The sequence below is a fragment of the Anas platyrhynchos genome, chromosome 25 (assembly GCF_047663525.1).
Source record: "Anas platyrhynchos isolate ZD024472 breed Pekin duck chromosome 25, IASCAAS_PekinDuck_T2T, whole genome shotgun sequence".
NCBI lineage: Eukaryota > Metazoa > Chordata > Aves > Anseriformes > Anatidae > Anas > Anas platyrhynchos.
This window is the reverse complement of record NC_092611.1, coordinates 3,781,758-3,797,663: the sequence shown is the minus strand read 5'-3', so window position 1 is coordinate 3,797,663 and position 15,906 is coordinate 3,781,758. Positions and strand designations below refer to the sequence as shown.

Genomic DNA, 15,906 nt, shown 5'->3' with positions numbered 1-15,906 from the left:
AGAATATCCTGAGTTGGAAGGGACCCTTAAGGATCATCAAGTCCAACTCTTGACACCGCACAGGTCTACCCGAGTTCAGACCATGTGACTAAGTGCACAGTCCAATCTCTTCTTAAATTCAGTCAGGCATGTAGATACCTCATTAATTTTCTGTCTTTTATTATAAATTAACTCCCAGTCTAGTTTAGATACTTGCTTTGAACAGAAATTGGAATTCTTTTAATGTATAAATTCTGACCTACTTCTATATTGGAACTTCTTTCAACATTTCTTTGGAAATGGGAATACTTTTTTAAACCAACCTTTTTAGGCAAACAAGTTTTGTTTTTATTAAATCAAACATTTAGTTGAAAATATCATGGCCATTTCTATAAATCACTTCAACATTAACATCTGTTTCTCTTCTTCATATCATTTCTTGTAACAGAAGACTGTAACTCAAAGACTAGTCTTCACATTTAGAGCACATGTAGTTCACAAAGCTGCAAAGCAAAGGAAGCATAATCTGACAGCCAGGTTCTGCCACATTTATTTGCACCTCATAGGTTCTTGTTGAGGGTCAAGTGAGTCCATCTTGCACTGCTGTACAGAGATATGCCATAGCAGTGGGAGCAGGGGAGAGTATGGCTTGATATCAGCTAGTTAGGTTAACTAGAATACAGTCTTTAGGGACAAGGAACTGATATTTCCATTGAGAAGTCAGCCCATGACCCAGAGTGTATTGTGAATTCAGGGACACAATAAAAACAGTAAGAAACAAGAACAGTTGTGTGAGTAGCAGCTCATGTAGTAGGGGCCCTAGCTGCCTGCTTGGCTTTGTCCGGAATCTTACTTTCTGAAAAGTAGAAGGAAAGTCTGAGAATCTGCCCAAGCTGTCTATATCTGTCTCTAAAAATACTACACCAAAATACAAAGAATGTGGTTACCAAGAGTTTCTGTTTATAGGGAAGACCTGATGCTGGCTCCTTAATGAAATCTGGGGTGTAGCAGAGGTTTGTTCTACTGTAACAGCTGCAGTTGTCTTTAATACACGATTCAATGATAGAAGTATTTGTGTCAATTTTCTTTTCATAACATAATTCTAGCTCTTGTTTTAGTATCCCTAAGTCCTCCACAATTCTGATGCTCATAACACAAGCCAACCATGCCCATCTTTCCCACAGTCTCATTTTGATCTTCCATTGCAATTTGTGATTCCCATTGGGACAACTTACTTTTGGTGAGGCCAGAATTCATATTACTGCCCCATCCTGTTCTCCTGACTGCATCATAGGAGGGATCTAATGACAAAAGACAACAGGCACAGAGGGGTTGAAATCAACTCTTCCCAGAAAAAAAACTTGCAAGAATCTAGCTTTGTATCTTGGTCCTGACTGCCTTGGTATATACCATATACTATTGGTTTTCTTCTCCCGCATCTCCTGTGCTCCTACTCCCTCACAGCCAGGCAACAGGCTGCCAATGTGACAGGACAATGATCAGATGTGACACTTTCTGATCATGAAGTAGTCATTGCACTAAGTGGAGTTCAGAGTGCAGCTCATCCCATCCAGAAGGAGATTTTCTTTCTCATAGCCCAAGATGACAGAAACGGGCAGGAAAAGAGGACGGAATTTTGTGTTATTCCACACAACTGACTTGAAACACACAATAACAAAACAAAACAAAAAAGCTATTTTAAGATGGAAAGATAGGAAAAAAGGCATCCTCTCAGGTGGAATTCAAAATACCCCTCTGGCCATGCTGGTGGGCAGGAGTGGGCACTGCCCCGTGCCCCGTCATGCCATACAGTGTGGCAGGGCTGTGCAGCTCCCTGCGGAAACATCCCAGGCACTTGCACATTCCTCCTGGTGCTGGGAAAGCCGCTGCAGCTTTGAAATTACAGCCTTCTAGTTATTGGCATGAAAAGGAAAACAGAGAGGGGACGGGAGAGGGAAAGGGAGGGGAAGAGAGGGAGAGAAAGAGGAGGAGGGAAGAGAGGAAAACGGGGAAAAAGAACTCATTTAATGTGCCTGGTGTTCTTTTCATTTTATTTATTTGCCTTTTTTTTTTTTTTTTTTCTTTTTTTTCTAACTAGAAACCGCAAACCCCAGTGCAAACAGATCAGACTGAAAAACAAACTGCTACGGTTTCAGGCTGGTACAAAGAGCACTGCAGGACATCTCTGGAGGAGGGAGGCGCAGCCCCAGCCGTGCTGTCCCCGCTCTGTGGCCGGGCATGGAGCAGCAGGGCTGGAAACTGGCTGGCAGACGGGTGCTGCCAGGGAACTTTATCCACAGCTCAGTCCTTGGCAGCTGTCATTGCTGTAAATAAGCCGCTGTTTGCATGGGTGGCATTTTCCTTGCTGGAAAACCATCGTGCAAATCCTACCACGGCTGAGCGAGCCTGGAGCTCGGCTGCTGCTTTGTCAGTGACTGAGATCAGGAGAGCAGAGATGAGGTCTGGAGTAACCACTGGCTTTTCCCATGTCCTCTTTGCAGCCAGCCTCTGACTTTCATTTCTCCCCTGGGATATCCTTTATAAGTATTACCAGTAGAGCTATTAGAGAAATGTTTTGGGAAATATTTTGAAGACAACATAGCAGTTCTGAGTTGAGAGAGAAAGGGAAAACCTCATAAATTTCCACAGATTGTTATGCTAATGTACATTTTGGTTACCTCAAAAATAGTTTTGCTATTATGTGATTTTAACGGAAGCATCACTTACATGGTGATCCTGTTAAAAAGAAAGAGCAATTTTCCAACAAAAAAGATATTTTCAAATTGGGAAAAAATCCTTTCCAAAAAGTAGCAGGACTCCTTTTGAAAATGTTCATTTTTCTCAGATTTGTGTCAGAAATTTGACTGAGGCGAATCAGCTGCCACAGATGGGTTGGTTGATTCACATGCATCAGCATGCTTTGGGTAAGCAAATAGGCCATCATCTGGATAGATTATCATCCCCCTCTTCCTCCAGATGGAGAAATTTGTCACTGAGGAGGAGTCTGCTTTGCTCAGTGTCATGGAAAGAATGTGGCATGCATCTCCTGAAGTTTTTTTAACATTATGTGACACTACTGCAATCAGATGTGCTGACCAGGTGTGTGTACTATGGCTGTTTGGGCTTTAAAGGATCAAGGTTCGGTTCTCCAGAGAAGTATGGCTAAACCCAGGTTTAATCCAGGTTTAGCATACCTCAGACGAGTCCCTTTGCCTCGGTTTCCACATATAGAATGTATTGTGATGTGTGGGCATTTATAGGGACAGTCACGCTTAGGATGTTAGGATGAAGCTCAGTTTTGACTGTGACTTCGCACCAGTGAGAAGGGTTAAACATAAGAGCAATACAGGCATTGCTATTGAAACAACGTGTTCACTCAGCTAGCACAAGTTTCCAACTCTTTCTTTCTTTCTCTCAAAAAAAAAAAAAAAAATCAAATCCACTAAGCTATTTTTGTTTTGTTTTCACAAAAATCCATGCAACGTGAAAGAACCACATCAGCCCTCCCAGCTTCCAGGCCCAGACTCTAAAGCTGAACGTGTTTAAAACAAAATGGAATAGGCAGAGCCAGGGAACCTATCCAGAGACTCGAGTTTCTGCAAAAACAATATCGTTCCCAGGACCTGACGCCCAGTGGCTTGAAGAGATCCTACAGAACTCCAGCCAGACGGTTAGTTACAGGGAGAGTCTTATCTGTCATTAAAACCACTTGGATTTTACACCAAAACTTGCCAAGCTATGGAAATTCAATTAAAAGATTTGGAATGAGGTTATTTTCTGGTGTAAATCAGCAAATACCTACAGTGAAGTAAGGGGTCAATTTATACCAGCAAAGGATCAGGTCCCTCAGTCTGTTTTAGACTCAAAAGACCCGGTGGAACAACAGTCCTGTGACAAATGTGTATTCAATACAAAATGGAATTAAAGAGCACAGAATAAATCATAGATGCTTTCAAGAAATGTCATTCTGCAGCTGTCTGGTTTATGTCCAGAAATTCCCCAGAATGAATGCATACTCTATTATGAGTAAGGTAAAGGATATTAATAATGCTTTGCACTTTCACAGCACCTTTCAACTAAGGATCTCACAGCTTTGCAAACATTCATACTCACAACATGCCTGGGAAGAAGGTTAAATATCGTTTTATTTATTTACATGCATAAACGCTCTTTCCTCAGCCTTAGCTGCCTTTTACCAGATGAAGTGCCTGTCCAAGAAATCTGACTGTCGAACACACCATGTGGCGTTGGTCTCTGGACCTTTCCTAACCATTCCTTATACTTTTTCACCCTAGATTTTTCCTCAGCTCCTACCTTGCCAGCCTCTGCGCCACTTGGAAGTCCTCATGCTCTTCTGTGCAACACACTTTTTGAAGTTTATTGATTCCTCTGGAATTAGATGTAAATGACAAATAGCACAGTGGTGGAACAGTCTGCTAGGCTACACAGAAGTCTGGGAAAAGGCTTAGGACATGTCAAAATCAGTGAGATCAAGGCTGACCATCAGGCAGGCTGTCCTGTAAACATCAAGAGATGAGCTAAAGTATCCAGATCTCTGCAGCTTCTTCTTGTCAGACTGCCTGGCACAACAAAGGAGGGACTTGATGTAGGGAAGAAGATGAGGAATATGTCCTGGGCATCTCCTGGATGAGTTTCAGTGACAGGGAGGAGGAGAACGGCTGCACTTTGTACTGTTCGGCACTGCAGGAGAGAAGATAAGGCAGGCTCCACCGAACCACTAGCCCACCTTCACAGACACCTCCCCCCCATCTCTCTGCTTGAATGCTACTTTGTTCCTGTTCCCCATACCTCTGGATCACATTTAGTCTAAAATAGACTAATAGGCTTAAATATTGCTGTGGGCTAGGGACAGACGGACAGATACCCGCAAGCTCATTTCCCTAGGAAACCAGGCTTAAAATCCCCAAGCAGACTTCCACACCACAAGAAGACCATCCCAGATGCCTACCAGTTGTTTAAGCTTGAATGCCGTCCAACGAACAAGCCATTAGGGAACCTGTGTTTAAGATATGATGTATTAGGGAGCAAACCCTCTCTGATAAGCTTTAAAAAGTTTTTTTTTACAAATTAAAAGAAATGGTGCTTTATAAATCTGAAAGCTTGGGACAGAGGGGAGAAGTGGGAGGGGGGGGGGTTGCTCAACTGAACAATAGGCTCACAGTCCCAGTACTTCCTGAGCTGCTCAGTGAGTGCTGACAGCCCCTTCATCCTGCTTTCTCCATAGGAGCTTTTTCAGTCAAGCCAGATTCAGGCACTATTTTGTGCTACTAGTCTGTCCAGGAGAATGACAGGCACTGGGCCCATCATTATCCATCTTTTTGATTATTTTTTTTTTTCTTCCAGGATGGATACAGTGGGTCTGGGTCATTTATGGACCAACCACTTTATAGGCACTATAATATAATCTTCTCTGAAACACCATCTCTAGCTGGCATAGGATCCCAGTTTTCAACCACGGTTGGGAAGGAGCAGCACGGCTTATTTATTGTGTTCATGGCATTACTGGCAGCAGCGGCAGTGCTTTCCCAGACAGGCACTGTCTGCTTTGTGAACTGCTGGGGCTCACTGTCAAGGTGTGGGGTGACAGGTCTGAAGATTAGCTCCCGCAGTCAGACCCGTGGGGTATCATGCCTGGCTTAGCACAACAGCCACAGGACTGCATGTCCGGATTCAATAGTGTCCTCAAATGTAACACAAATGTAACACGGCAGTGTCTAAATGCTGAGGTCTGCCTGAGCAAATCCTGTCCCCGTTGCATCTCTCATGTGAGGGGCCCCGGGAGATATTGGAGAGGCACCACTGGAACTCACACTGTGGCAGAGCTGAGCAGGGTCTCAAAGCCTTCCAGCAAGCTTTCATCCCCTGAGGTGGGATTTATTCCTGGAACCAACTTTTATAGAAGGTGTTGGGGGAAATACACATGCAGCAAACTCATGGGAGCATCTGTATTCCCCAGCATGGTAGGAGCTAAGCAGTAAAAAGAACTCCCCAGTCTCTACCTAATGGAGCTGACACCTCCAAGGAGATTAGGCAGCCAAAAGATGGAAGGTGGCTTGTCCTATGTCAAGGGGACAGAGCCAGGAAGAAAATAAAGGTAACTAAATCTCCCAGGTGCCAGCAAATTGTCTGACTGCTTACCATCACTGCCTCCATTTCCCTTTGAAACACACTGGCAGCCTCTGCCCCAGTCTGTTACTGGCTGGGCTGAGTAATAACAACAGCAATATCTGCAGCTATTGAGCAATTCTGAACCAGGGAATCTTGAGGTGCTTTACGAAGAAAGGTAGGGTGACTCCAGCTCACATGACACAAAAAGACCCCCCAGAATGAAATACAGAATGAACTGCTCCTGAATAACTTCTTATTTCGTTAGGGAGCACAGGCATTGCATTAGCAGGCAGGACTTGGCCTTACAAATTTCAGCAAATCAGGGGAAGGAGGCTGCAAATTTGAAGTGGGTTATGGAATCCATGGGATTCTCCATACAGAATACGTTCTGGTTTTTGCAATGAGTCCTCCCACTTCAGTAGGAAGAAAGATCCTGGCTTAGTGGCTGGAATTTAAATTAGAGTCTCTAAATGGAGAAAGCAGAACCAGGTGTCCTCAGGGATCCAGACTTGTGATTAATCTAAGTGGTCGCTTGGGGTCTATTTTGTGGCAACTGGTTTAGAGAGGGAGAGAGAGAAAGGAGGGCATGGGACCATACTGCTTTTCCTCCTGAAGTGAGGTAGTATGTGGTGCCTAGGACTGGCACTATTCTGGTATCCTGGAAAAATCCCAACGTAGGCGCATGGGAACAAAAAACACTACTGCTGCAAACCAAACATGTAAGCAAGACCTGCCAAACTGCTGAGCGTCCAGCCCTCACACTCCTGTCATTTAACCTGCTGGAGATCGCATTGAAGAGGTGGAGTTGTGTTTAAAGCCAGTTGGAGAGAAGAAACCTAGACTGTGGGTTTCTGGAGGGGCAAAGAAGCCAAAAACACCTCCAGCTCCTCCTAGAAACATTAGATGGATTGTTTTAAATCATGGCAGCAAACAGAAAGGTTGTAGAGTCAGCAAGGGCCTTCCCAGGCCCACTCTGGCTCAAAGTGTAAGTGCTAAATGCTCAATACACACAGTGCAAAACTTTACAACATCAGCAGCACCCTAGATGCATTTTTTCTTTGCAGAAAGCAGTAAGACTTTGGGTGCTGTCATTTGTTTGCAGGAGGTTGTACACTGTGGCAGAGATGGTAGAACAGAAGGGAAAAGCAGAACGGAGTGCAAGGAATCCTCTGGCCTACACAAACCATTTGTGCAAATTAGTACTTGGCATCCCTTAACAATTAGCCCTATGGCATCCAGGTATGAGCCGCATGGAGTTCTGTGTACAGACACCTCAAAATCTCACCCACAGTATCCATTCTCTTGCAATGAATTACTTTTCAATTTACTATTTCTGCTAATTAAAATAATTAGTATGTATGCCATATGTCAGGCTCCGTGTCATTCACAGCCAACGTTACTATGGCTGTTCTCATGATTATGTAAGACTTTCCAGTGCCTTCCAGCACAAAACTCATTCGTTTCTGCTTCAAGACCACAATGTCCTTCTCCTGCTACAGAATTACCAGTGTGTGGATCATATGTGGAATTAGGTAATTCTAAGTCTATCCAGTAAGAGGAAGCAACTAGCTGAGTACAAAATAATTTCAAAATAACTTCTATGGTATGGCCCCATTCTCAGACTATCTGGTTATTTCACAATTTAAAAAACAAAAACAAAAAACAAAACAAAACTAAAAAACACAACACATTTATTATCAAATAACTCTGCATTGCTATTAACCTGTTTTACAGATGAGGAACTGACATGGTGATCACAGAACCAGGCTTGGAACAATATTGGGTTTTGACTCAAAGTCAACTCCAACCAAGGGAGAAGGGACTACGTGAGACCTGGATTTACACGAGGAGTCTGAGGCAGAGCATGCATGGTTTAACTTGGCCAGTCACTGTTCAGTTATGCATTGGTATCTGTAAGGAAACACACACCAAAGCATTCAAACTTTTCCATTTTAACTTCTGTCCTAGATCCAGTTTTGGATCTGAGCACCGTGTTGAAGCCCACTTTGTCCCAATGTCAGCCAGGATCTGGAGCCTAACAGAGTGCACGCACAAAACTAGGGTGCAGGATTTCCAAAGGGTGATCCGAAGGAGCTGGTACACACAGCGGCTCTACAGCCTGCAGCTCTGCTCCCCCACTTGCAGGAGGGCTCCGGCCTTCCAAACTTGGAGTCACTCCCAGTTTGCTTTGAGCTATAGGCGACAGCCCCCAGTTGTGCGAGCGGCGCTAGAAAAACATCCCCAACCATGCAGCGGTGGAACTTCCTGATTCAAGTCTGAGTTACCCTGTGCAATGCTTACAAAGACACATTATAAAGAAAAGGAGGAAGTAGTGAGAATTTTTCAGTTGTTGTTGATTTTTTTAATAACAGCAGCAGAAATCCCAGTGCGCAGCCTGTGATGAAGACTGTGTCCTAAGAATCCCTCCCTGAGGCAGCTTTGTAAAGCAGTCACTTTCCAGTCAACACACACAGTCACACACATGTTGCTGAGCCATGCGGGGCTGCAGACGTGAACAGCCACATGCAGACAGGCATACTACAGAGCAAAAGTGCAGACACACAATTGCATGTTGTTACAGGCATGCTTCTGAGCACCCTTCACACATCTAAATGCACGTTCATCTAAAGCACACATACCAATGTGCACAAATATGCTCACAGCGCTGCGCAGGCACAGAAGCAAACGGGGCAGGAGGGAAGTGAAGGGTTAATGCGTTTGCTGCATACATATATTGAAAATGCACAGAGACAAATGGAGAAGTAAAGAAAAAGAAACGCATATTTGCAGAGAAAAAAGCTAGACGCAGCAATACACACATAAGAGAAAAGGGAAGGGAAGACACACATGCGCACACTTTGCAGCAAACATTTTTACAGCATTTGCCCATTTAACTCATTATCAGGAAACACATTTACTCTTGTCTTAGGAAACAGCAAAAGTACTTCCAAGAGCTTTTCATAGGAGGGATTGCACCCCAACAAACATGTAACCCCCCCCACATGTGCAAAAACATTGCTTGCCGTGCACCCCAGGCAAAAAAATAATAGCTCTTTTGCTGGGAGAAAAGGAAGGATAATGGTTACTTAGAAAGTGCTCCAGACAAGCTGTCAGGTTGAATTCAGAGAACTGGAGTCTACTCTGGGACAGCGCTGGCTCAGGGTGATCCCTTGTGAGTTGGGTTTCCTGCCTGCTACAGCTTAAAGACAACGATTCTTTGTTTCCAGTTTTTCTGGTGAAAAAACACACGCCTGCCTCCGAAGAGGGTCAGGGAGAAAGCAGACAAAACACTAACTCTGGAATTTCAAAGGAAAACAATTAAAAAAAAAAGAAAGAAAAAAGAAAAATCCAAGAGTGCTAGCTACTGTCTCTCCTGAAATCATAAATCCCTGCTTTGGCCACACAGTCACAACAGAAGAAGCACCAAAAAGCCTCCCCTTTTTCTGCTACCAAGCTAAAAAAGGATAAGGGATATTTCATCACCGGGCACACAAATATCATCAGCAAACCCTCTAGTGTGTGCAGTTAAGAGGGCACAAAGCTGCAACTGCTCTTTCTCTGACACAAATAAGACCGGAGGGCTTATAACCTTTGCTGCGAACAAGGGGCCTTGCTGACATACCCAAAAGAAGAGTTTACTGAAACTGCTCAGTAGTTTTCACATGACGACCTTTTAGACCTGAAAAAATGGGCTTTTCAAGAGAAGAATTTTATGCAGGAGTTTGAGACTACTTCCCTGTGGGAACCTTGCTGGTGCAATTGTGCCACCTGGGGTCTGTTTGCCCCTCTCCCTCCTGTCCCTAAAGCTTTTGAACTTGTCACCTGAAATTGTCATCAAATTTGACAAGCAGTAGTGCTGAAGAGTTTTAAAGAGTTCCTATCAATTTAAAAGAAACTGCTGGAAAACAGAAAAGATCAGAGAAGATTGCAGCCCAGACTGGGAGATAAGCTGCAGCTTGGGCTCATTTTGTTAGGTACCAAGAAATCTGCATGAGAAGGGTGTCATTAACGCTCCAACATCAGGAAACTCTTCCCTGGGAACTCATAATGAACATTGGTACAAACCTGCAGGAAACCATGCTGTGTGCGTTTCAGAGCTCACTGGTTTATCTTTTTTAATTTGCCAACAACTGAATAAAACATACAAGCAAATACAACTTATATCCAAACAAAAATACTTATTGTTCACAAGCACTTTTATAATGCAAACGTAAACACGTAACAGCAACGGACAAAATCCTTAAGATTTGTATCTTACATTCATATATTCACAAACGAATCTCGTATATCTTTGAAACTCCAGGTAGTGCATCAGCTTTTTCTATATCCTTCTGCAGAGGCAGATATTTACTAGAATATAGGTTGGATTTAGGAGACTTCAGGCAGTCCTCATTTACCACTGTTGTAAGCTAATTATATTGCCTTAGGCTGATCCTGATGTATGCAGGGATAAAGACCCGTGCTGAACCCAGCATTATAAACAAGATGGTATGTAACCTGCAGCCTGGAAGCAAACAGCCACACAGAATCTCTCCCCTAAATTCTCACATGTGGTGTGCTGGTGTTGCCCTTATCAGCCGGGCCTTCCTTCATTCTGCTTTGCTGCTTCACTGCACAAATACTTGCTGCAACGCGTCCCAGCGTATGCTGCTAAGCACCACATCTACAACACCACACATGTCGGGTTAGACACATGTAATTTTATACATCAACACCTAACAGTTCTACCTCTTTGGAAATTGTCAGCATTCTCCTGCTAAGAGATCAGCACCTGGGTTCAAACCCTGCACAGCATTTAGGCTTGTACATTAACCATGTGAGTTATGCAGACCCCAGCACACATGAAAGTAAGCATGGACTTTAAAAATGGGTTGGACTGAGGCCTGAGCTCTCACAAGTATAGAGGACACAGCCCTCCGGCCTTCTAAATGTCATTGTATGTGAATATACTTTCCATTTCCCTATGGAAACCTACTTAAATGACACCACTCTGAAGGCAAGCAATTTAAAGTCTCCAGGGACTTAGGCAGATAATGCAGCCTCAGATTATTCTCCCCTGTCTCCAGTACCTACAGTAGGTCAGTCATTACTCCAAACAGTCACGGAAAATGAAACAGACCATCTCTCTAGCGGAGTGCTGGGAGAGGGACACAAATCTTTCCATTCAGCAATGAGAGCAACCTCGTTTCATTTTCCAGAAAATTGTTCTCTCGCCAAAAAATACTGGTGATTTTCATTACAGCAATTTATTTCTCAAAGGCAGCTGAAGACAATTTGTACCAATGACGCTAAATACCATACTTTTGAGTGTTTATGAGGCTGAGGAGCAAAGAAGCTTGGGCAACAACAAGAGTCCTTTGAACACGACCAGCATTCTACCTACACGAATCTACGAACAAAAGAAATATGCTTTATGCACCTATGTACCAGCTATATAAATTTACAGTATCTGTTTCTGTCCTGTCCAGTTCAACTCCCCTAAAGAAGTGCTACAGGTTCTTCTGGCACATGTGTAGAATTGGCATCACAGAAGAGAAGTGAGGGGGCAGAAAATTGAAAGAGAAAAAGGAGAAAAGCCTGCAGCTGCAACCAGACAAGGCAGTTCTGTCTCCAGAGCCATGGCATTAAAGTCAGGCCTGTGACAGCAGTGCTGCCCTCGCTGACTGTCCTTGCTGCTAAGCCTACAACAAGGTGGGGATGGTAGAGCCTTATGCAGCTTCCCTCCCAGGCTCTGGAACATCTGTATCTGCCTGTGCTGCAGCCATACCTTTTATTGCCACGTAGACTGGCTTTCACAGTCTGTGCATGGAATATGTTGCATACAGTGGAAGCATATGCAAAGCATGCAATTGCCCCTGGAATTTGCACAAGTAGGATATTTGCATTAGCTATGTGTTCTTGGAGAGTGTGCAAGCAAAATTACGGGAGAGTGAAGAAAACATCATTTTTTCCTGTCTCTGACATGCATTGTGCTATTCCATCACCTCCTCCTGCTCTGCTTTTGTATCCTCGAGGGAAAGTGGCTAGAAAGATTTGATTGTCTGTTTTCATTCACAGACATAGAGAGAAGAAAAATTTACGGGGTTACTGTAACCTTGAATCTACAGGGCTAGATTCATAATGCATTAACATTAAAAAAAAAAAAAAAAAAAAAAAGGTTTAATCTTTTGGGAAGCAAAGTTGACAGGAAAATACTTAAGAAAATAATCATTTTTTTTTTAACCTTAAATTCCTTTACACCATCATTGTGAAGCCAGCCCATTAAAAAGCCTTAGAAGAAAGCAAAGAAAATGTTATTTTCTAATGGACTGGACCAAGACTGAGAAATTCCAAGTCCAGTTTTATGTCCATTACAAGTTATATTGGACAAGACACTCAACTCTGCTCCCCCAATTCCTTATCTGTCAGCCTGTCATGTTCACATGTCTCTTATCCTGTCATCTTATCTCACTAATAATATTTGCAGCATGAATCATTTACAGTAAACTGAAATCGGTCAGTTTATCCTAGAACAGTATTCAAACATTAAATGAAGGTGAAGGAAATTTATGCACTGTAGGATGAAATGGAAGAGTAAAAGATGGGATTTCAACATTTCTATGCTAGTTCTTAATTTTTATTTGAATATCCCTTGGGTGTATTTAGTCCTTTATTGACACATGATGAAAGTACCACGTAAAGTAAAAATGCCTGGCTGACAGAAATCAAATGCAAAGTTCTTTCAGCTGCACTAAAGAAACACACTGGAGGGTAGTTAAAAGTGGAAGGAGGGGGAGGAACATTTTTCCCCTCAAATTTCTTTCTGCCTGAGTGACTGTAGGCCCAACTTGGAAAGATAAAGGGTATAAAAAATTCAGAGGAGTGCAATTTTACATGGAGCATTTCTCTTTAATAAAAAAAATCACAGCTTTCTTCCCTTTATGTTTATCAACCACCTGGTCTGAGAAAGAAAGAGCATGGTCTTGGATGCATGTGTTTATGGGGGAAATTGTGGGGGAGCACGTGCATGTGTGCCTGCTTTATTCAAAGAGGAGATACCTAAGCTTTTATTAATTTTAAATAGATGACTGTTAGCATCAAAACAGTCAGTCACAGAAAAACCTGAATGGCTTTGTCTTTGTAATGTACCATATTTTATCAACTAATGCCTGCCTCATAAAGAAAGAACAGCATGCCAGGGAACAGAGCGCTCAAGTGGATGGTTACGTATTGGACAAAAGAAGCTGCTGCAAAAAGCATAGAATCATAGAATATCCCCAGTTGGAAGGGACCCATAAGGATCATCAAGTCCAACTCCTGGCACTGCACAGGTCTGCCCAAAAGTTTAGACCATGTGAGTAAGTGCACAGTTGCACAGTCCAATCACTTCTTAAAAAAGCAGCACTGATATTGTGTCCAGGGTCCAAGACAGATGTTGGAGATGAAATGCAGTGTGGTACAACACGAGAGAAGTGCTGGCTCTGAGAGCAGTGCTACTCAATGAAGCAGCCAGATACACCATGTAGAAGCTTATTAAATGTGTGATCTTGGTTTGCTGTAGCCTTTCAGTGAAATCGGGTTTTGTCTTTCTCCAGCTGCTTACATAAAAGACTTTCTGCCTTTCCCCACTGCTCTTTGAAGTACAAACTTGTGGTTCATCAATGAAGCCATGTTCTCCTGAAAAGCACGGAAATGTACATATACTAGGTGAGGAAATTCTCTCAGAATGAGGGTACACATTAAATTTCACACCTTCACCTCAATTTTTTTTTCAAATGGAAGCACTGAACACTGTTTAGTGAATGAAAACAACATCCCTGCACTTGCACTAAGTGAAAGCAAGACTAAAGTCAAGTCTCCTAGTCCCACATGGCAAGTTAGTGAGCACAGGAACAGATTTTTGCACTGTAACACCCTGCTTGTCCCTTAACAAGTCAACTGTCTGATTGTGACTTACTGTCTTAGCTAGGTGAGGGATGTGTGTCATACTCATTACAACAACTGCCATTATTTTATCATCACTAAGAATCCATTCATTAAAAATAAGAAAAAGGAATAGGACTGTAGCTGTAGAGGAAAACCTGAAAAACCTGATTGAAGGATATAAAAATAAAAATATATATTTTATTGATATAAAAATATCAAAACCCTTACAGAGCCCAAAGTGTTTCATTAACCTCTAAACTTCAAGGTTTCTAAATTCCATCTATATGATCCATGAATCTTCAGAATTTCCAATAGAGTAAAGATTTGGGAATCATCTGTTTTTTGAAAAAGAAAATTCAAATGTTTCAAAATGAAAGTGGCAAAAGAATACCCTAGTTCTTCTTTGCTGGTTGAAACTAATGGACAGATTCATGAATGGTTTTGGAAGACCTGAGTGGCTTTTATTCCGTAATGGAATCTGTTGTGAGAAAATTTTATCCATTCAACTACAAAGTTATGCAGAGAGGAATACTGTCTCAATCCTTGCTGTGTATCTGAGATTTCAAACTGTTTCACATAAAGAACAGAAAAAATGCCATCAGCTCATCAATTCAGTAACACGCAAGTATGAAAATGACAGATACCAATTTTATGCCACATCACTGGCCAGAGAAGCAGAGATGGGACTTTCAGCATGGACGGGGCTTGCAAACTATTCCATTTTAAGCAGGTCATGCATGCACTGATCACAATGTTTTCATGCCAAGGACATTACAAAAAAAAGGCCTACTTTTAACCCAACAAAAAATAATTCCACAAGCACAGGAATCCAGGACATTTATATGCAAAAGACTGACCTTCTTTGGTGGCAAGACGTGAGGAAGCTTCTGTGTGGGATGGAGTATTGTAGACCAGCAGTGAGCTACCTGTAATGAAAAGAAAAGGAGTTATTGCACTTTGAATGCACTCTGCCAGAGGGGGAACCATTCAGCCAGGCAGAAAACACTATTTCTGGGATCTAAAGACCAAATTTTTCTGGCAATTAGGCACAGTTTCTGTGATAGATAATAAGTTTGCCAGGAGTTGGACTTGATGATCCTTATGGGTCCCTTCCAACTTGGGATTTTCTATGATTCTATGATCCTTTTAAAAGTGTTGTAGCTGTATGTCACCTATGTGCTACTGTTTCTATACTTGTAATCAAAACCAAGACATTTGCCTCCTTCACAAAGCACTTTAAGGTCCTCTTTTGAAAAATGATATAAAAGGTTGCATAGTACATTTATACAGGTACAATATGTACCACAGCAGAGCCTCCATTACAGTGGCACAGACTATAGTACAGGATAAGGAAGAAGCTTTCCTCACCCTCTCTCGCTATGATAGAGAAATTTCCTGTTTGAGGAACACACAGTAGAAGTGACATGAATTGCACTGTCAGGACCTGAACATTTTTAGAGTGTCACATGCTTGGTTTTGGGCTGACAGCTGCACAAATCTGATCAGTATTCCTGCATCTGCCATGCTTTGTGCAAGGTGGCTTTCTTGGTTCGGAGTGGTCTTTCCATCAAGTCCAACTTGAAACAAAAACACTCAAGAGGAGCACAAAAAAGAACTCATTATAAGGGATTTTTTGTTTTGCACTGTCTGTGTTGGAAATGTTCCTTCCTAAGCATTTTACTTTGCCTCTCCCACAAACTCCTTTGGAAGTGGAGGAAGAGGCCCTGCGAGCTCTTGGAAGCCAGCATGTAATACACATTTCATGGTTGTCTAGTTATATGTGTTTACACTACATAATTTCTAGGCTCACTTTTCCTACAGCTCTTTGAAAAAGTTTCCACTGCATCAGGCAGTGACATTCTTAACAAGGGCCAGGGCCCTTCTCAGTAAGGA

The 15,906-nt window shown here is 42.5% G+C and overlaps 1 protein-coding gene across 9 annotated transcripts in view; it reads right to left on the bottom strand.

Moving 5' to 3' along the window:
• FLI1 (Fli-1 proto-oncogene, ETS transcription factor) overlaps positions 1-15,906 on the bottom strand; it is an 89,412-nt gene that overhangs the window by 5,282 nt on the left and 68,224 nt on the right. For 6 of the 9 annotated variants that reach the window (XM_072027597.1, XM_005019654.6, XM_005019655.6 and 3 more), the window contains 2 exons: positions 14,871-14,939; positions 1,215-1,280 (listed from right to left, as the gene is read on the bottom strand). In XM_072027597.1, the coding sequence (XP_071883698.1) occupies positions 1,215-1,280; positions 14,871-14,939 (135 nt within the window). The remainder of the gene's footprint in view (positions 1-1,214; positions 1,281-14,870; positions 14,940-15,906) is intronic. The other 3 variants (XM_005019657.6, XM_072027599.1, XM_072027598.1) reach the window with 1 other exon arrangement.